At 34.8% G+C, this 21,530-nt stretch overlaps 3 protein-coding genes across 4 annotated transcripts; 1 reads left to right on the top strand and 2 right to left on the bottom strand.

The window, feature by feature from the left end:
* Positions 1–170: 170 nt before the first annotated feature.
* Positions 171–1,121, top strand: LOC109436970 (olfactory receptor OR51C1). Its single transcript, XM_019715850.2, has one exon. The coding sequence runs from the start codon at positions 171–173 to the stop codon at positions 1,119–1,121; it is 951 nt and encodes a 316-aa protein (XP_019571409.2).
* A 115-nt stretch (positions 1,122–1,236) lies between these two features.
* LOC109436946 (olfactory receptor OR51C1) lies at positions 1,237–9,447 on the bottom strand. 2 transcript variants are annotated; one of them, XM_019715826.2, is made up of 2 exons: positions 8,526–9,447; positions 1,237–1,262 (listed from the first exon to the last, which is right to left on the bottom strand). In XM_019715826.2, the coding sequence occupies exons 1-2, from the start codon at positions 9,445–9,447 to the stop codon at positions 1,237–1,239; spliced, it is 948 nt and encodes a 315-aa protein (XP_019571385.1). The 2 variants fall into 2 exon arrangements, with proteins under 2 accessions (XP_019571385.1, XP_074193232.1); XM_074337131.1 differs by lacking the exon at positions 1,237–1,262 and having other exon boundaries at positions 8,503–9,447.
* An 8,473-nt stretch (positions 9,448–17,920) lies between these two features.
* Positions 17,921–18,880, bottom strand: LOC109436902 (olfactory receptor 51F1). Its single transcript, XM_019715781.2, has one exon. The coding sequence runs from the start codon at positions 18,878–18,880 to the stop codon at positions 17,921–17,923; it is 960 nt and encodes a 319-aa protein (XP_019571340.2).
* Between the last annotated feature and the right edge of the window lie 2,650 nt (positions 18,881–21,530).

Genomic DNA, 21,530 nt, shown 5'->3' on the forward strand with positions numbered 1-21,530 from the left:
CATGTGCTCTTAGTTTTCTTTTGAAATCAATCTTTATGATCTCTTTATATAATATAGATATTGTCTTTTATAAGTATTTACCTGGTGGAATAATTAAATTCAGGTTGAATGCATTATAAATATACAATTTATTATTGCAGGACACTCAGATTAAGATTCTGCAGGTCAACATGTCAACTTTTCAGAATATAACGTCCTCCTCCATCATTTTCCTACTAACTGGTGTTCCTGGGCTGGAAGCCTTTCACACCTGGATCTCCATTCCCTTCTGTTTTCTCTATATAACTGCTCTCTCAGGAAACAGTCTGATTCTCTTTGCCATTGTCACTCAGCCCAGCCTCCACGAACCCATGTATTATTTCCTCTCCATGCTGTCTACCACTGACCTCGGCTTGTCCATATCCACTCTGGTCACCATGTTGGGTATATTCTGGTTTGATGCCAGGAAGATCAGTTTTAATGCCTGCTTGTCACAGATGTTTTTCATTCAACTCTTCACTGTCATGGAATCTTCAGTGCTGTTGGCCATGTCTTTCGATCGTCTTGTGGCCATTTCTAATCCTCTTAGATATGCTTCTATCTTAACAGATCTTAAAATAGCACAGATTGGAGTAGCAATCGTCACCAGAGGTACATTAATCCTAATACCTGTGCAGGTGCTTCTTAAACGTCTGTCATTCTGTCACAGCCACGTGCTCCACCACTCCTACTGCTTCCACCCTGATGTGATGAAGCTCTCCTGCACAGACACCAGGATCAATAGTGCAGTTGGGTTGACTGCCCTGATCACCACTGCTGGGGTGGACTCGATCCTCATCCTCCTTTCTTATGTTTTGATTATTAAGACTGTGCTCAGCATTGCATCCCCAGAAGAGAGGAAGAAAGCCTTCAGCACATGCATCTCCCATATTGGGGCTGTTGCTGTATTCTATATTCCATTGATCAGTCTGTCCTTTGTTCACAGATTTGGGAAATGGGCCCCACCCTATGTACATACTCTGATTGCCAATGCCTACCTGCTAATCCCTCCTGTCATGAATCCCATTATTTATAGTATGAAGACCAAACAGATACGTAGGGCTGTGCTGAAATTTCTCCATCCCAGTGCAACAAAGAACTAGATGGGTTTTTCAATTTTTTCTAGTCCAGATCTTTGTATAGATGAATAAAATGACACTCATTGAAGTTAAAATGTTGAGTCTCATGCTTGGGATGACAGCATCCCAAAAGATCACTTTAGCTTTCAGTTAGAAGACTGTGGACTATAAGAAATACATTTAAGCTAGAAATTCTCTCACTATTTTCTTTAGATAGGCAAGTTTCCCTGTGGACTAAAATATGGCACAAATAGGAAAAGTTGGGGTGAGAGGGCAGAAGAAAAATGGATGGATATTTTAATGAAACACCTCAACCAACACCTCAGAACTTGGAACATCCCTTAGAGTATCCTCTACTTCCCCTTCAATGTGTTCTTGTACTTATTTTGGGCTTCAATTTTGTATATCAATGTTATTTTATCTTTGTTCTATATTTCATAGATTTCCCAAATTTATAGATCACTGATTATCATCATATTTATATTCTGGTTTTATTATTAATTTTTTCCCAAACATTTTCTTCTTTTTCCAGGGAAAAGTAGCTTGACTATGTGTGCTCTCTCCACCTCCTTTATGTAATCTCCAATCTTCTTCCTTTTTTAAAAAAATATAACTGTTTTACTGTGATTCAATTCACGTACAGTACAATTTACTCATTTAATATGTAAAAGTTTAATGGTTTTTAGTATATTCACAGAGTTGGCAACTATCACCTCAGTAAATTTTAGATCATTTTTATAATTCACAAATGGAACACCCTACCCATTAGCAGTCATACATCATTACCTTCCATCCCACTCAGCCCTAGGCAACAATTAATGTACTTTCTGTCTCCATACATTTGCCTATTTTGGACATTTTATATAAATTGAATCACATGTAATATGTGGTATTTTGTTATTGGCTTTTTTTCAATTAACATAATATTTTAAAAGGTCATCCATTTTATGGTAAGTGTAAGTATATCACTCTTTTTACTTGGCAAATAACATTCCATTGTATGAATCTGTCATGTTTTATATACCCATCTTTTAATACAACCTTAGGTGACAGCACCATTTGTTGAGGACACTATTCTTTCCTTACTGAAATGTCTTGGCACCTGTGTCAAAAATCAATTGACAAGGATTGTGAGGGTTTATTTCTGTGCTTTCAGTTCTATTCCATTGATCTGTATATCTATCCTATGCAGTACTACACTGTCTAATCATAGATGACTATGCATTTTGAAATTGTTAAGTATGAATCCTGAAACCCAGACTCAGCTCTTCTTTTCCAAGATGATTTTTGCTATTATTGGTGTCTGAAAATTCCATATATATATTTTGGGATCAACTGTCAATTTATGCACAGAAACAAAGTTGAGTTTTGATAGAGATTGCATTACATCTATATAAATCAATTTGGGGAGTATGGCTATGTTAACAATATTAAGTCTTCAAGTTATAAACATGGCATATGTTTCCATTTATTTAAGACTTCTTTAATTTCTTTGAGCATTATTTTTGTGTACAGTGTTCTAAGTGTGCAAGTCTTGCACCTCTTAGCTAAATTTATTTCCAAGTATTTTTATTCTTTTTGATGCTTTGTAAATGAAAATGTTTTCTTTTTTTTTAATTTAAAGTTTATTGGGGTGACAATGGTTAGTAAAGTTACATAGGCTTCAGGTATACAATTCTGTAATACATCATCTATGTATCATACTGTGTGTTCACCACCCAGAGTCAGTTCTCCTTCCATCGCCATATACTTGATCCCTTTTACCCTCATCTACCACCCCTCTACGCTCTTACCCTCTGGTAACCACTAAACTATTGTCTGTGACTATGAGTTTTTGTTTCTTTATTTGTTTTTCTTGTTCCTTTGTTGCTTTCAGTTTTACATCCCACATATCAGTAAAATCATGTTTCTCGACTTTTTCTGTCTGATTTATTTCACTTAGCATAATAATCTCAAGATCCATCCATGTTGTTGCAAATGACAATATTTCATCTTATGGCAGAATAGTATTCCATTGTGTATATACACCACATCTTTATCCAATCATCTTTCAAAGGACACTTTGGTTGTCTCCATGTCTTGGCCACCATAAATAAAGCTGCAGTGAACATTGGAGCACATATATCTTTAGGGATAAATGTTATCAGAATTCTCACCTGCCACTGAGAATGTTTTCTTAATTTTGGTTTTGTATTGTTCATTGTTAGTGTATTGAAATGCAATTGATTCTATATTTTGTAACTTTAAGTCATTTATTAGTTTTCATAACTTTTAGTACATTTCTTAGAATTTTCTGTACAAAGAATCAGATTATATGAAAATAGAAATAATTTTACTTCCTCCTTTACAATAGGTTTTATTTCATTGCCTTTTCTTTACTTGGCTAGAACCTCTAATACAATGTTGAAAAATTGGTGAAAGTGGACATCCTTGTTTTGCTTATCATATTAGAAGAAAACATTCAGTCTGTCACCATTAAGTATAATGCTACTTGTGGATTTTTCATCTATACTATCAGTTGAAGAAATTCTTTTTTCTTCATTATTTTGGAGTTTTTTTTTTTTTTATCATAAATGGATGTTGAATTTTGTCAAAAGTTTTTCCTACATCTATTCACCTACTGAGAAGATCATGTGGACTTTGCTCTTTATTCTATTGTTTGTGTGTGTGTATATATATATATATATATGTGTGTGTGTGTGTGTGTGTGTGTGTGTAATATTTGTCCCCCACCGTTAACAATTGGGGTGACAATTGTTAGTAAAATTACATAGATTTCAGGTGTACAATTCTATATTATATTATCTATAAATCCCATTGTGTGTTCACCACCCAGAGTCAGTTCTCCTTCTATCACCATATATTTGATCCCCCTTACCCTCATCTCCCATCCTCCACCCCCCTTAAATTCTCAATTTTTAAAAGAATTAAAAAAAATTTATTAGGGACCAGTGTGTTTTTCCAGGACCCATCAGTTCCAAGTCAAGTCGTTGTTTTCAATCTAGTTGTGGAAGGTGCAGGTCAGCTCCAAGTCAAGCTATTGTTTTCAATCTAGTTGTGGAGGGCACAGCTCACTGGCCCGTGTGGGAACAGAACCAGCGACCTTGGTGTTATGAGTACTGTGCTCTAACCAACTGAGCCAACCAGGTGCCCAAATTCTCATTTTTAAGGGGCTTCTGTCATTTTTTTGTTTTCTCCTATCTACTTCCATATCAGGTGGTTTGTGATTTTACACCATGGTTGCAGTAAAGTAGAATTACTTTTTTTTTTTAGTATATATATTTTTGTTTTTCAACTACAGTTGACATACAATATTATATTAGTTTTAGGTGAACAATATAGTAATTAGACATGCTTACAAAGTGGTCACCCTGATAAATCTAGTACCCATGTGATAACATACATAGTTATTACAATTATTGACTATAGTCCTTATGCTATACCCTATATCCCCATGATTACTTTGTAACAACCAATTTGTACTTCTTAATCCCTTCCCATTTTCATCCACTGTCCCCAACCCCGCTCCCATCTGGCAACCATCAAAATGTTCTTTGTCTCTTTGAATGTGTTTCATTTTGTTTGTCAGTTTTTTTTTGGTTTTTTTTAAGATTCCAAATATAAGTGAAATCATACGGCATTTGTCTTTGTCTGTCTGACTTATTCCACTCAGAAAAATACCCTCTAGGTCTCTCCATGTTGCTGCAGATGGTAAGATTTCATTCTTTTTTATGGCTGAATAATATTCCATTGTATATATGTACCACCTCTTCCTGGTCCATTCATCCATTGATGGACACCCAGGTTGCTTCCATATATTGGCTATTGTAAATAATGCTGCAATGAACATATGAATGCACATGACTCTTTAAAGCAGTTTTTTGAGTTTCTTTGGATACCCAGAAATGGGATTACTGGATCCTTCTTTGTCTCTTGTTATATAGCCTTTGTTTATTTATTTATTTATTTATTTATTTATTTATTTATTTATTATTTTGTTAAACTTAGTGAACTGTGGCCTGCTGTCACTAATGCCAAGATTGGGGCTGTTTAGCTAGAAATACAGGACACACTGAGGCCAGATGCTGTTTGTTTGGGGTTTTTGAACCTTTGAGAAATTTTAGGAAAGTCTGCAGCATGAGCCAAGACAGGCCATTTGTATGAAAAAGCCACTGGAAGTGGCTTGGGTGGACCCATAAATTGGGTGCTCAGAGTCTCAGGGAATCATCTGGGTAGGGTAAACGGTGTTAGCTAGGTTGATGGAGACTCAGATATGAAGCCTGCCTAAACCTGCACAATGGGAGGGGACAGGGCTCAACAAAGTAATGGTGGCTTCTGCCAGCACTTCTGTCTGTAAGACAGCTGCCCCTCCAGCCTTCATCCTGCGGCCAGACAATTCAGCTCCTCCCTGTATGTCCCTGTTGCTTTTTGAGCTGCTGCCCAAGCACTGGAGCTCAGAGTGAGTAAGTCTGTCAGCAAGTACGTTAGTGTGCAGGGCCTATAGGAGGAATGCTTGGGACTCCAGGAAACCCCCTTCTCACTCCGTCACAATCTCTGCTGGTTTTCACAGTCAGAAGTTGTGGGGACTTCTCTTCCGGGAACTGGAATCCTGGGTTGGGGAGCCTGGTATGGGGCTGGGACCCCTTGCTCCTCTGGCGGGGGAAGTCCTCCATAGCCCAGCTATCCCTCTCAATTTTTAACTGCAACATGTGGGTGTGAGACCAACCCATTCTCCATCTCCATGCCTTCTACCAGACTCTAGGTGGCTTCTTATGTATATCCTTACTTGTGGCTGAACTTCTGTTCAGCTAGACTTGAGACAATTCTCAATGATGGTTGTTCTGTAGTTTAGTTGTAATTTTGATGTGGTTGTGAGAGGATGCAAGCAAAGCACTTACTTACTCTATCATCATGACTGGAAGAAGAATTACTTTTTAAAGTTCTTTGTAATTTGAGTTATCCAATGTTTGTGTCCTTTATTAAGTTTTTTTTGAAAGAGGGTATATCTATAATAAACACTTTAATGACATATATTTGTAAATTATATTCTTCAAAGAGCTAACTTAAAGCAAGAAGCTAATCTTGTTCATGCTTAAGGTCTCAATATCTGTCCTGGTTTATAGTAGGTGGTAAATACCTGGTTTATAGTAGATGGTAAATACTTGTTGTTTTGGAAGATGGATACAAATATAGTTTGTGATTATCAAGTCCTTGGTTTTATTAGTTCTACTCTTATGGCCACAAAACTCTGAGCCGACGATACCTCATATGGTAAAGTATGCCACTATCTTATTCTCTGTGAAGAAGGAAGTGTGTGAAGTAGGGTGGGATAAATTAGACTACCAAAATCCAGAGTATTGGGTGGGCAATGAGCTAGATTGTGGTGGGGTATTTAGTGACTATTGTTGATGTGTGTTGAGCCTGAAGAGCATTCCACAGCATTTCTGTGTCTATACAAAGTAGTAATCCAGAAATAGTTTACAAAGTGGATGCTACAGATGTGGAGAGAACTAGCTAATGGGGTTTGGAAACACATGGTGCTACTACTTAGAAAGGTATTGAATAGGAGATGTAAGAAAGAATGAGATATGTAGGAATTCTGAGTAATGAGCAAGTTTCTCTTGCTGGTTTTATGTAGTTCTTGAAATAACAGGCAAAGTATTCCTAGGAAATTTTGTTGCTGTATGAAATACAATTGATAAATCTTGCTTTAAATTTTATTTTCTCCATGCCTATGGATATAAGAGAATATAAAAAGGTAGGATAAAAATCAAACTTATGCAGTGGTTTGCTATGGAGAATATATAAAGACTAGACTTGAGGGAATATATCAAGGAGGACTTGGGCCTTTCCTATAAATTCTTTTATTAATGAGAGCATATTATTGTTTCTTATATAACTAAAATTTGATTCAAAATCCTTTTTGAAAGTTTTTTTTCCTGATTATTTTATGAAAAACAAGAGGAGGAAAAAAGACAAGACTGGGAACCTAGAAACTTATGAGACAACTGATTTAGCTGAAAGATTTTAGTGTCATAGGCTAAGTCCAAAAGTAGAGATGAAGAGATATTTTGGTGGTAGAATTAAAAGAAAATATAGATTCATTGAATACAGGAGCAAAGGATGAGTGAGCATTTGAGGATGGTTCATTAGCTTTTGTCTTTGGTATCTGGGAATTAAAAACAAAAACAAAATGAAACATAATAGCAGTTAGTTCTGGGAAATCTTTTATTCATCAAAAATTGCTTGAATTACTTTTAGTCAAACTGGGCCTTTGGCAAAACTGGGGTAAGTTCCTGAAACTAAGATTTTGTGTTCCAAAATTGCTCTGTGTCTGTATGGTTTGGTAAATCATCTAGATAAATAGCTAAATAAAATAGGCAGAAAAACTGGGAACATAAATAAGAGAAATTTCTTACATTATACATGCCAAACTTTGAATTAAATGACTTATCACTGAAATTATTTAGATGGACTCTTTGATACTCTGTTATGTTTAGTTCAATTCAACAGCTATCATTGAATATTTGCTTTATAGAAGATGGTAAATACATATTGTGGTATTTACCACATGTGAATACCTGTATTCTTCTAGGAATTGTAGTGGATTCAAAGAAAATCAAACCTTTTTTATTTAGGGAATTTATAGCTTTCTGGAAGTAATAATACATATAAAACATATAGTCAAAAGTAAATAAAGGCAAAAAAGATACTGCGAAAGCACTATAAAAGGCAAATTATGGGAAGGAGAGGTCTGATATCATTGGAACAATCATGAAAAATTTAATGCAGAAGATATTTAAAGATGAGCCTTGACACATAAGTTAGAATTTCAAGGTGCAGGAGTGGATGTGAAAGTTGAAGTGGAGTCAACAGGAAAGCTTACCGTTAGGAAAGTTCATGTGTATGACAGAGTGGTCAGTAGACTGGCTTTCTTAGACTGCAGAGTATGTAAAAAGAAAAAGGTAAATTAAACTTTAAAGGAAAGTTGAACCCAAATTGTGGAAGACTTTATCATAGACAGAATTTGTTGATTCATTGAGTTGTTATATGAAAAATAAACATGAAAGAGATGCTTATTGATTTGTTTTTAAATTTTATTTGAGCTGGATATTTGGAAAATTAATTCTAAGTAATGACAGGTGGTTTTGGGGAGAAACAGCATAGAGACGGGAGGTCAATTATTACCTATAGGGATAGGATAACTGAGAGGTATTGAGAATCTGAATTAGTATTTTGGTGTAGAAAAGATAAGATTGCCTGAGGTCGATTAACTACATTGTGGACATGTTCGAATTGGATAACATTTAGTTCCATCCAACTCTTAAATTGCATAAGTTTATAACTCGAATTTGTGACAAATTTTTGCTGGTTTTGAAATAGGTCTTTATGGGAGCAGTAATTGTTAAATATAAGTTCTCTTGGAACAGACAAGTTTGAACACAGCTTTTTGAATCTGCTTTGTTTTCACACTATAGATGATGGGGTTCATCACAGGAGGAATAAGCAAGTATACATTAGCAATGAGTGTGGGCACAAAGGGAGGAACATGTTTTCCAAATCTGTGAACAAAAGACAGGCTGATCAAAGGGATGTAGAATATGGCTACAGCAGTGATATGAGAAATGCAGGTGCTGAAGGCTTTTTTCCTCTCCTCGGGGGATGCAATGTTGAGAACCGAGTGAATGATCAAGACATAGGAAAGCAGGATAAAGAAAGAGTCCACTCCAGCAGTAGAAATAATTGCAGTTAGTCCAAATGCACTATTGATCTTTGTATCTGAACACGAGAGCTTCATCACATCGGGGTGGAAGCAGTAGGAGTGATGGAGCACATGGCTGTGGCAGAATGATAGACGTTTAAGAAGTAGGACAAGTGGTGTCAGAATGACCGTCCCTCTGGTAATGACTGCCAAACCAATCTGTGCAATCCTTTCATGAGTTAGAATAGTAGCATATCTCAAGGGGTTAGAAATGGCCACAAAACGATCAAAGGCCATAGCCAGGAGCACCGAAGATTCCATGAAAGTGAAGAGGTGAATGAAGAACATTTGCAATAAGCAAGCATTGAAGCTGATTTCCCGGGCATTGACCCATAATATTCCCAGTACTGTCACCAGTGTGGAGATGCATAAGCCAATGTCAGTGGTAGACAACATGGAGAGGAAATAGTACATGGGCTCATGGAGGCTTGGCTCAGTGAGAACTATGAACAGGATCAAAGTATTCCCAGAAAGGGCAGTGAAGTAGAGGCAGCAGAAGGGGATGGAGATCCAGGCATGGGCCCATTCAAGACCAGGGACCCCAGTCAAGAGGAAAGTAGGGAAGGTGGAGTTATCGTAGATTGGCATTATGGTGTGAAGGAGCAGAACTCTGTTGTAAGATCTTGACTTTCTAAATTTAGAATTTTAAAATTCTTTTTAGTTGAAGTTTAATATACATTTAGTTCACAAAACTTTAGAGTACAGCTCAATGAAGTTTGACATCATTGTGCTCACTTCCAAGCACAACTGCTGAAACATGACCACTAACCCAGAAGGCTTCCTAATGCTCATTTTCATCAACGTCCTCTCTTATAGTAACCATTATTCTGACTTGATTACCGTAATTCTCTCTGTTCTTGATATAAATATAATTACGCAGTATATATTGTTTGCATCTTGCTTCTTTCATTTAATATTATACCTGTGAGATTCATCACTGAAATAAAATGTTTAATTAAGTTCAATTTACTTAGTTAAACTTATTTGGTGATTATCACTCACTATCTTGTACTCTTATCGATATTTTTGACTATATTTTTTACCTTCCAACTGGATTATAAACTTATTCTTATTAATATGGTCCCATGAAAATCAGGGGTTATTTTTAGCTAATCTTTGCTTAGAAGAATTCTTTGCTCAGAGTAGATATTCAATGTATTTTCTCTAATTCATTTAAATTGTATTTGCCCTTCCTGAAATATCCTATTTAACCAGAAGTGGTACATGGCATAAGAAAATAATTGACTAATTTTGCCTTGGAATCTTAGAAATCTTAAACTCAGATTCTAAGTGAAAATCCACTTTAACTTACCAGGAGAACATCTCTTTTCAGAGAATACGTATACCTAAGAATCCACCCCAGATATAATTATAATAATTTAGTACATTTTGGAAACAAATACAACCCTGGGACAGGATTAAAAGCACAGAAAGTGTCCTAGGTAAACATTCAGTTAAATGTTAAAGGAAGCTTCTTAAACCAGTAGTAATAGAGTGAATTATTGAATAAAAAGAGTTGGGTAAACTGACTATCCATTAGAAAAACTATATATAATAAAGCATACACCAAAATATATATTTAAATTATTTCCTGATGGTTAAATATTTAATTATGAATAACCAACATACATTTTACATTAAATGCCGGTAAATATTTATACAATTCTTGAGTGAGAAAGAATTTTCTAATGGTAACACTAAAGATGTAAATCATAAAGATTGATATATTTGATTTGATGAAATACACAGAATTGTTTTATGGTAAAAAAAAAACACCTTTAATTCCACAGAGTTAAAAAAATAATTACAAACTGGAGGACATATTTGCAGTACATACAAGGTTGAGTTGGATAATAAGCTTACTGTAGAACAGTAAAAAAAAAAAAAAATGAAAATGTAAAAATGGGTAGAAGTCTTTAAACTGGAATTCCCCGAAGAATAAGTGATATGGTAATAATACAGAAAGAATATTTGATTTCACCATCAGCTAGAGAAGTACTAATTAAAAACAGTTGTTTTTAATCAAGTAAATTGACAAAGATTAGTAAGGATTGTTGAACTACAGGAAAACTACATTCATATGGTGGAGAGTGATTAGATAGATGGTTCACTTATTTTTTTCACACACTTAAGACTTCATTTCCTTTGAATTAAAATTTTAATTTCTCAGGAATTAATAGTGACAACAATGGCCACAGCTGCATATCATGCATATATAAATCAATCATTCAATAATTTGTCAATTATTTCAATAGTTAAGTACTAAGTGTCTATTTGAGACATTTAACCCCTCAAATAACCTTTTATTTTCAAGATAATAGAACTTTATAAACAGATTAATATAGTGTATATGAGACATTGTACTACCTTCCTTAAATTTGTAAATTGGCCTTATTCTTTTTTGTGCTAAAAAAGCATAGATAAGATTGCTATATCCTATGGTTACTAAGAGATAAATAACATCTATGTTTTCAATTCATTAGTTCCTTTGACATTTTCCAATATTTTTTGTTCTTCATCTAATCCAAGGGCACTCTCAAGCCTTTCTAAAAAATAATAAGATTTCTACTCTGACAAAAGCATATATGCAGCTTATATATGCTTTTGTCAGAGTATATTCACCAGCTTAGCCAGAGTTTGTTTCTCAGAATCACTGTGTTTTCTAGAGTGGACAAAGGGGAAGAGTTCAGGAACTGGCGGGCTAGCATGCATTTGGTATCAGGCAGGACCAGATAGTCTGGGATTGATAACTGTTTTATAATCTTCACCTCCCAGTCAACCTCACTCTATAGTTAACTCAATTTCTATCAATAAAATGCATGGGTCTGTAGTTCGACATGAGTTGGAATATGTGGCTAAGGTTTTAGGAGAAGAAGATAAGGAGTTTTTTCTTATCTAGTTTCTTAGAAGGATGAGTAATCAAGAAAAGGGTAAAACATCTTTATTCTTTTAAGAAGAAAACTGCAAAGTCTGATTTTCTAGATTACTAGTCATCTCTTATATAAAGGAAGGTCTGGAGTTATATGCTGCTGCAGAGAAATATCAGTTAACATCACGTGATGATTTGTCGAAACAATGGATAACAACACAATCTTTCTAGAGTGACAAAATGTTATCCCTATGATTGAAAATGCCATGGATTCCAGTAATTAAATGAATTAATTTATCCGTTCTGAGAGAATGGTTTAAGAGAGTCTTTCATTATATTTTTCTGAATTTAGGAACAGTGCCTATGGAATGTCACAAAGTTAACCACCTACATGGAGGTAAAGCAGTGACTGTATCCTATGAATGTGCTGACCTGAGGCCCTGCAGACTCAGTGTTTAGTGCCTGGACTGAAAATGAATGAGGTGAAAGGTTGGAAGATAGATGAGAGGATAGTTTTAATATTTTTATAGAGAAGAGAATATTGAACCAAGTTCTTTGCTAGATATCTGTACATGTTTTTATTTTAACGGCACCATTAGTAGGTCTGACTAACATTCCCAGTTTTCAGGTGAGATGACCTAGGTTCAGAGTGAAGCACTTATTTAAGGTTCCCATTGATAGACATAATGGAGCCAGTGTGTGAAATCGGGTTTGTCTGACTCTGAAAGTATGGTCACTTTACGGTGCCACACTGTTGTTCAGACAAAATTAAAAATAAATTTGTCAAATTGCTGCAGACTTATGAGAATGAATGGAGTAAATGTGCTGCAGTAAGTATAAACTAATTAGAAATATAAGTTAAACAATAGTTAGGCTGTGCCAGTGATTGTATTTTGGGGTTTGGTTGTAATATGTGTCAGGAAATACACACAAGTAGGAAGCACAATTTTTGCTATGTTTAGCTATACAGATGAATACAAAACATTTTTATGGGATTTGGAATTTCTTAACAGGCATCAGGACCATAGGAACGAACAAAACACTGGGGAGTAAGTATAGTCAGGAGCTTGGGGGATTTGAAGATCAAGGACCAGGGGTAAGTGAGGAAGGTCTTACCTTTCAAAATGTGGAGAATTAGAAGGGATACAAATAGAGATGTTGAAGGAGCAATGCCGGAAGATGAGGTGAATTATGGTCATTAACTTCACTTCCAAAATATTCTTCCTTATATTTATCTAAGCTAAATTACTCATGATGCAGCTTAAAGTCATTAGACACATTTTATTCTAGACACAACCAAGTACTATTTCTGATCAGCTGCTTGACTTGGCCTTTAGACAGGGAAGAGAGACTTCTTTTACCCTTATGTACGATCGGGTAAATGAAGGTAACCCATTTATCTCTACAAATAGGAAATTTTTATAAGGGACCACGATGGTGTAGTCATTTACTCAAGTGAGCTAAATACACCCTTGGGGGATTTCTGTGTCATTCTGTTGTGCTTCATCTTTCTGTCCCCCAGGTGAGTTTGCTGGCACCAGGAAATGTGGATGCTCAGACAAGTGGAAAAGAACCAAACAAAGAAAAATAAACATAGTGACACAGTAACTCTGTGTTTACATGTTTTAATTAAAAATGAAATTGAATCATTACTTTGAACATGGATACAGCTAAGGACCCAGAATTTCTTCATTTTTATTCTGTTATGTGTTTATTATAAATAATCTATTACATAGATTTTTGCATACAACTAAGTAGAATGACAAATGCTTTGGAAGTATCTCCAGGTAGTAGCATAGTACCAGGTACATAGTATGTATGCATTAACTGTTTGTTACTAAGAGCAAATGGATTCCTACAACTCAGAAGCAAGGAATAAAATAGAATTACAAAGTCAAGGGGCTACAAAAAAAGAGGGAAGATTTCTCTTTCAATAAAAGAGGGAAGATTTGGCATCGTGGCAACTCAAATGGAAGAAACTTCCAAGAAAAAAAAAGTAGGTTGTTCTCAAGGATTATAAAAATTAACATCTGTATAGTGATTAATGTTTACCAAGTGATTTCAGGTACATTATCTTATATAGTTTTTGTTGTTCAGGCTAAAGCAGAGATGTTTTATTTACCTAACATGTGCTGATGAATACAGTATTTGACACAAAATCAGTGGTCAATAGTGTTTATCAAATTAATTTACCCCTCACTCTTGAAGATCTATTTCATAGTCTAGAAAAGAGAATCATATAAACAAGAAAAATAGAACTCATTTTATTCAACTCTGTTTGGTTGATGGTTAGGCTAATTAGTTAATAAAGTTGGTTACATATAGGAGGAGTCATAAAAATAATTTTAACTTACTCTGAACACTTTCTTTCAACATAAAACTTGTATGTGTTATTTATTTATCATTGTTTGATGTAGAATTAGGGACTTCTCATGTAGTTTTGCAAATTAGAATTCCATATTATACTCCTTTTGTAAACTATATCTTTAATATACTGTATACAATTTCCATTACAATAATTGTGATGCTTGAGAAAAAACAAGTAGCCTACAGTTCATTTATTGGGGGCATTGAGCACTTGATCATTGGAGAATAACCTATAAGTGTTCGACTAGCTGCTAGCATCAGTCATTATGTTTGACAGAGGGAATAAAATTGCTGGTTCATTTAGCAAGTTTATTCAGTAGAACTTGCATAGAAATATTTTTTAAAAACTACTTTGTTGAGGTATGATTGTCATTTAAAAAACTGTATATTTTGTGTATACAATTTGATGAATTTGGGGATAAGTCTACAACCATGAAACCATCATCACCATCAAGGCCATAACCATACTCAACACCTCCCAAAGTTTCCTCTCACCTCTTTTGTTATTATCATTTTTTTGTGGTTAAAAACACAGCATAATATCTACTCTCTTAGTAAATTTAAGTATATACTACAGCTTTGTTAACTATAGGCCAACCAATGCATGAAAAGGTGCTCAATATCAGGTAAATGGAAATTAATTCCACAATGAGGTGCCACCTCATACTTGTTAAGATGCCTATTATTATATTTTTTTAAAAAAAATAAATTTTGGTGAGCATGTGGAGGATAGGGAACCATGGTACATTGATGGTAGGAATGTAAATTGGTACAGCCACTATAAAAAATGATATAAAGTTTCCTCAAACATTAAAAACACAATTACCATATGATTCAGCAATTTCACGTCTGGGTTTTTACCCAAAACAATTGAATTCAGGATCCCAAAGAGATAAATGCACTTCCAAATTCATTGAATAGAAATCTTTATACTTAAAATTTTGTTATACATTTTTAGAAAAATGGAAAAACAGGGAAAAAGAGACTCAACAATGATAGCAGCAAATAGTTTAAGCACTTTCATAGTTGAGAGAAGCAGCATAATAGAGTTCCAAGAATCTTGCATTATACAACCAGAAAAAACAGAAAACATTGCTCTGCTAATAACTGTGTGGCTCAAAGGAAAGACTCCATAGGTAAAGGCATCAGTTTCTTCATCTGCACAATAGAATGATGAGCTAGATAATCTGAAAATTTCAAGGAAAAGTTCATAGGATGAGGATTTAGAGTTCTCTTGGCTGATGGAATTTATTTACAATTTGGATAGGAAGACAAGTTCTTGAAGATTATTTTAAGCTATGTTGTGATTTCATTGTAAGATTAATCTGACATTTGTATGGAGGACAAACTGCAATGAAGAGAGATTGGATATAGAGGGCAACCTGGCAGAATGTGTCTATAGTAAAGAGAAATTCTGAAGACACAGAATTGTGGAGTTGGAAAGGAGAAAGTTTATTAAGTGCAAGTTATCAAGTTATATATTTGTTGATATAGTAACAGTTTCGATGTTGAAGATACGAAGGCCAAAGGTGATGTCAATAAATCAGGCTTGGTTGGCTGAAAGAAGGGTCCCTTGCATCACAAAGGGAGATAAAAAATTTTTTTAATTTTGATCACACATAGACATTTAAACAGAAAGACATGTTGCCAGTGGTCAGAAGAACACTTGGTCAAGTTTTTTCAAAGAAGGAATCCTTTAATCACCTTACATCCTTCATTATCAGAAATAATTTCATCCATCAACAGAAGCATCAGATTGCTTGTAAAAGAATCAAAATAAATTTGGTTTTGGACTTGCTGACTTTGAGGCACTGATGGGGCATGTGTATTGTTTTGGTAGGAATAATGGTTAGAAATACTTTATGAGAGTACATGTCCTTTGAGAGCATGTTTAATTTTATACATTGTAGGTATTGATAAATATTCATTGAATGAATAAATAATGAATAAATAAATGTATAATTCTGTAAAATTACTTTTGAATAATGGATTTCTTTTCGATCTAATACAACATAAGGCAATGAACACAGAAACAGATTTAAATTACTATAGACATTTTGTAATTGATTTTGCATATTTTGTTTAATTCTCATAAATTTTCTCAGACTAAGAATTATTAGTTTTATTAAAGTTTAATGATACATAGCACTATTTGTTATTAGTAGCAAAGTATTAGTATTAAATTAAATTTATAAAACAGTAATTGTCAGAAAAAGTAATTACTTAATATAATAAACACAAAATTTTTATGAAGAACCTAAATTATGCATGAAGGACATTTTATTGTTTCTATGCCTAACAGAATAAGTTTTTGACCTTGATTACTTTTTAATCTTTGCTTCATTTCAACATGTCTGAATCTGTTTCTGCAGGCCTGTGGGAAAGATATAATCTGTTAGTATATGTGTTTACCCTATGTGGTTTCATATAACTGTTCTGTTATTCATCTAATCAGTAACGTTGTAATCTTTGGTAGTTTCGTCTTGAGCAGTTTTGCTGAAAGGGAAACTTTAAAGTTGAAAATATTCTTCTGCTTAGTCAATCATTTAATCCCCAGGATCATGACCATAGCCTTAAAGACATTTGTCACTAATCAAATGTTCTTAATGCACTTTGTTGGAAAAAGAGTGAATATTAAGAGTGGTGACTAGTTCTGTGGCAAAAAATATTTCCCCTTTCTGATAATAACCTCAAGCATTGAGGCGGGCCCAATACACCTGGCCTGTACACAGGAACCTGATTATCAACACTAGAGCCTTAGATACCTGACCCAAGCAGGGTCAATCAGACACTCTCATGAGAATTTTTCACAATGTGTTTCAAAATAATTTTAGAGTTATAAATAAAAAAGCTGCAAAAAGAATGATAAAGTTTGCATATCTCTTTCACCCTGATACTTTATTTCCTGAGTATTTGAAACTTCAAGAGGGGCACATACAGACTGGGAAATGGGAAACTGTTAAATTCTTGAGCAGCCCAGCTGTTCTGGCTTTTCTGTCTCAAGGGTTGGTTGTTTGCCTCCTGCTTATATTGTCCTACATATTTTCCTGTTAATTTGGAATGTGCTGGTTTTTAAAATGTGTCCTTCACATCTTAGTTCACAGAGAACAATAGTCCTAGCTGCTGAACTCTTAAATCCATCCTCGTATTACACAGAGCCCACATGTCCCATGAGCTGCTCCAGACAATGACTGAGTGTGGCAGGAAAACTAAGGCAGGCATATTCCTGGTGGGCACAGGACTCCTCTGACAGGTGACCTTGATTTGAGGATACCCAGTAGCCTTCTAACCTGTTCAGAACTGTACCACAGACTAAGATGATACTTTCTACCAAAACTTTTCATTTCCTTTCCTTAACTCAAAGTGAAGTTTACATCAAAGTAACTTATTACATCAAAGTTGTTCTTCAACTTCCTTTTGGCCGTTCTTGTCTTCTTTTTGTAATAAATGTTACCTAGCCCCTTGTTGTCTACTTGTCTATTTTTCCTGAGGGAAAAATAGCTGTTTGGAAGAATAAATAGAATATATCTCAAAAACAGTTAGTAGACACCTAATATAAAATAAACAGTAAATGTTAATTGTTATGAATATTATTTTTATTATTTCATTATTAATATTTTCCTGTTTCCATTATTGGACGGCACAATTCTTGAGGTATATCCTATGTATATTTTATGACTGAAAACACAAAAATGCTTACTAAATATTGGTTGAAAAAATGAACAAAATGAGAAAAAATATCTCACAGGTAGTCACCTATCAGGGTTGTTCTTCTACAGTGAAAATCATTTTTGTCAGGTTTTTCTCAAAATTAATCATGTCTGTTTATTTTGTAGGGAGAAGCCTGAGTATAGCCCTGCGGATCTGTTTTGTTTTTACACTGTAGATGATGGGGTTGAGCACAGGGGGCAAAAGCAGGTATATATTGGCCATCATTGAATGGACCACTTTGGGGGCTGATAGACCATATCGATGCACCAAGGACAAGCTCATCATGGGGATGTAGAAAATAGTGACGGCTCCAATGTGGGAGACACAGGTGCTAAAGGCCTTGTGTCTTTCTTCAGGGGAGGCAATGCTGAGCACAGAGCGAATGATCAAGATATAAGACAGGACAATGCATGGTGTATCCACCCCCGTGGTCAGGCCGAGATCAATTAACCCACAGATGCTGTTGGCCCGAGTATCTGAACATGCTAATTTAATCACATCTGGATGGTAACAGTAGGAATGGGAAAGGACATTCGCTTTACAGAAATAGAGGGGTTTAAGGAGCAAGAGCAGTGGTACTATTAATACTACAGTGCGTATAATCATTAAGAGGCCAATCTGAATGATTCTAGAATTAGTGAGAATGGTAGTGTACCTCAGAGGGTAACAGATTGCCACGTAGCGGTCAAAGGACATAGCCACCAGCACCCCAGATTCCATGAAGGTAAATCCGTGAAGAAAAAACATCTGGATAATGCAGGTATCTAGACTGATTTCTCTTGCATTAAACCAGAGGATAGCTAATGTTGTCAACATGGTAGAAACAGTCAAGCCCAAGTCAGTGGCTGACAGCATGGAGAGGAAATAGTACATGGGCTCATGGAGACTCTGCTGGGTAATGATGACAAAGAGGACCATGCTGTTCCCAGACAGGGCAATGGCATAGAGACAGCAGAAGGGAATGGAGAGCCAGGTATGGACAGTCTCTAGGCCAGGAATACCGGTCAACAAGAAAGTTGGAAATGTAGATGTCAAGTTCCTTAAGATCTCCATGTTGTCCAGAATTTGTAGCATTTGTCCTTACAATACCCACATCCTACAGAAGTAATAAATTACATGGTTACACAGAAATATCTGGCTATGTTTTCTTTGGCTCAGAGAGTTATCTAAAGACATAGATAAATACTCTATCATTGAGGAAACTTTAAATCAAAGTTATTATATATATGTATGTAAACATATATAGTATGTTGTATGTGTATGTATACACATATGTATACATACATTAATGTATGCATACATGTATATGTAATATATACATATATATTCTTAAATTCAAGGTAAATGTGCCCATATAGCCTTATACATATTGAAAGATAATTATTTCTACTTTCTATATTGACAGAATTTAAAGCGCCATTAAATCCAAGATTAAATGATTAGAGTTAGTTAAAAAACAAATGCATTCATTTTGAGTATGTTGTGTATGAAATGACAAATAGAGATCCCGTTAAAGGTATCTATGCTCATGTGGATGTGAATCTCCAGGCAAAATCTCCAGACTTGCTGATAATATACCTTGGGAAGTAATCATTGTATAATGCCATTTTAATACAACAGTGTAGTTGAACAACCTCACAGATTAGATTTATAAGAGAAAACCCATGAAGATGGAACTCTATAGAAGTTATCGGAAAGCTCTATGCACACTAAAGCAAGATGAGATGAGGCAGCTCTACAGGAACCATTAAAACCAAGAAAGCATGGTGTCATCACTGGGTATTACATGAACAACTGTGTTGAATTTCTTGACTGGTCAAGTCTCCTAAGGATTAACAACTTCAGATGCTGCTGAGAACACATTAGTCACCCTAAAAATAATAGTTCAAGTCTAGCCCTGAAAGCTGAGAAATAGCTATAGTGGCTTGAGGAATGAATGGAAAAATAAGTAGTGGAGGTTTAGTTTTGAAGGCAAGGAGAAAACTAAGTCTTGACTCAAGAAGACTATAAGGTAGATGTAAGATTTTTGTAAGATTGGAAAGAACTAGAAAATATACATATTTACAAACTGAAGTTTAAGATACAATACACAGTGAAATACTGAAAATATAGAATGATAGGGATTAATTTGTATATAAAATTCCGTAAGAAAGCAGTGAGTGATTGAATATAGAACATGATAATTAGCCTTCCAAAAGGTGAAGATCATCATTTCCACTGACACTAGTAACTAAGTGGCAAATGGGTAGGTTGGTGGAGGGTTATACGAGAGAAATATCATCAGATGCTACTTTTTTTTTAATTTTTACAAATTTTCTTATTGTGGTCAAAAATGTCAAAAATAAAATTTACCATCAACCATTTTCAGGTGTGCAATTCAGTGTTTTAAATACATTTGTAATGTTGTGGAACATACAAACACCACCATCATCCATCTCAATAAATCTTTTCATCTTGTAAAATTGAAACTGTACCCATTACACAATAACATCTAATTCTCCCCCTTTCCAATCCCTTGGCAATCACCATTCTACTTTCTCTCTGATTTTTGACTGCCCTAAGTGCCTCATATAAGTGAGATCATACAGTATTTGTCTTTATGTGATGGCTTATTTCACTTAGCATAATGTCTTCAAGAGTCATCCATGTCACATCTTATGTTAGAATTTCCTTCCTTTTTAACTCATTCCTATTTTTTTCCCTGTAAATTATTAGGGAGAAAATTACTGCTGTTCAAGGAGTATGCAGTGATGGATGCTGGTGTGAAGATAAGATCAAGGTTTCAGTAGACATTGCAGGGAATAGGAGAGTCAGTTGAATCAATACACACAGAAATGTTATAAAGTCTTGTTCAATTAAAATTTTAAAAATAATATTTAAAATGCATTTACACTGTTAAAATCAATTCTAGAAAGACAAAATCAAATAATAGCAATATAAGTTATAATATTAGTATTTTTCTAGCAAGCTCTTTAAAATAGTAGGTAAGTTGACTTCCTGAGAGTAAATATAATACTCTGTAATAAACGTATGTGTTAGCATTCCATTTATGCTAGCTTTCTATAGTTCTTTTTTAACTCCAATTCGCAGGGTTTTATTTCAATCTGAGAAAAAGCATTACAATATTCAACTATAAACTAGTAGGGGTCAGATATCTGTGTATTATCTGCATCCCTGAGGAGAGGGTGGACCTTAATGTTATATGACTTTTCTGTAAGCCCCTATGAATAGTTTTGAATAGATAACAAAGTACAACATCACCACAATGAACACCTTTCTCTACCTTCTTACCAACTTTATGTGGAAAGAAGAGCTTCCATTTACCTCTTCACCAGCAGAGACAGAACAAGTTACCGTTCTGGAATCATGGGCTTTATAGTAAAGTGCGAGTGAGTTCTGGGGCCATTGGTAAATCTCCTTGGGACTATAGACAGAGAAAAACTGAAATCCTTCTCTCGCCAGCTATAAATATAGGACATTGTTGTATAATCACAGAAGGGTTTTATTTAGTAACTCAAGTGACAAGTCGTCTGCAGGGACATTAATTGCAAAACAAAAGAATGAAATCATCCACATAAGTGGATGTTTAGACTTTTTCTGTCACTGGGGAATAGAGAGATGTATGTCATTATCTCTAGATTATCAGTATTCTGGGAAGATATGAAAGTAAACCAATGTTCGCTGACATAGTTATGGTGACAATGAAGAGAGAAGAAAATATACA

This window comes from Rhinolophus sinicus, linkage group LG06, assembly GCF_036562045.2.
Source record: "Rhinolophus sinicus isolate RSC01 linkage group LG06, ASM3656204v1, whole genome shotgun sequence".
Lineage (NCBI taxonomy): Eukaryota > Metazoa > Chordata > Mammalia > Chiroptera > Rhinolophidae > Rhinolophus > Rhinolophus sinicus.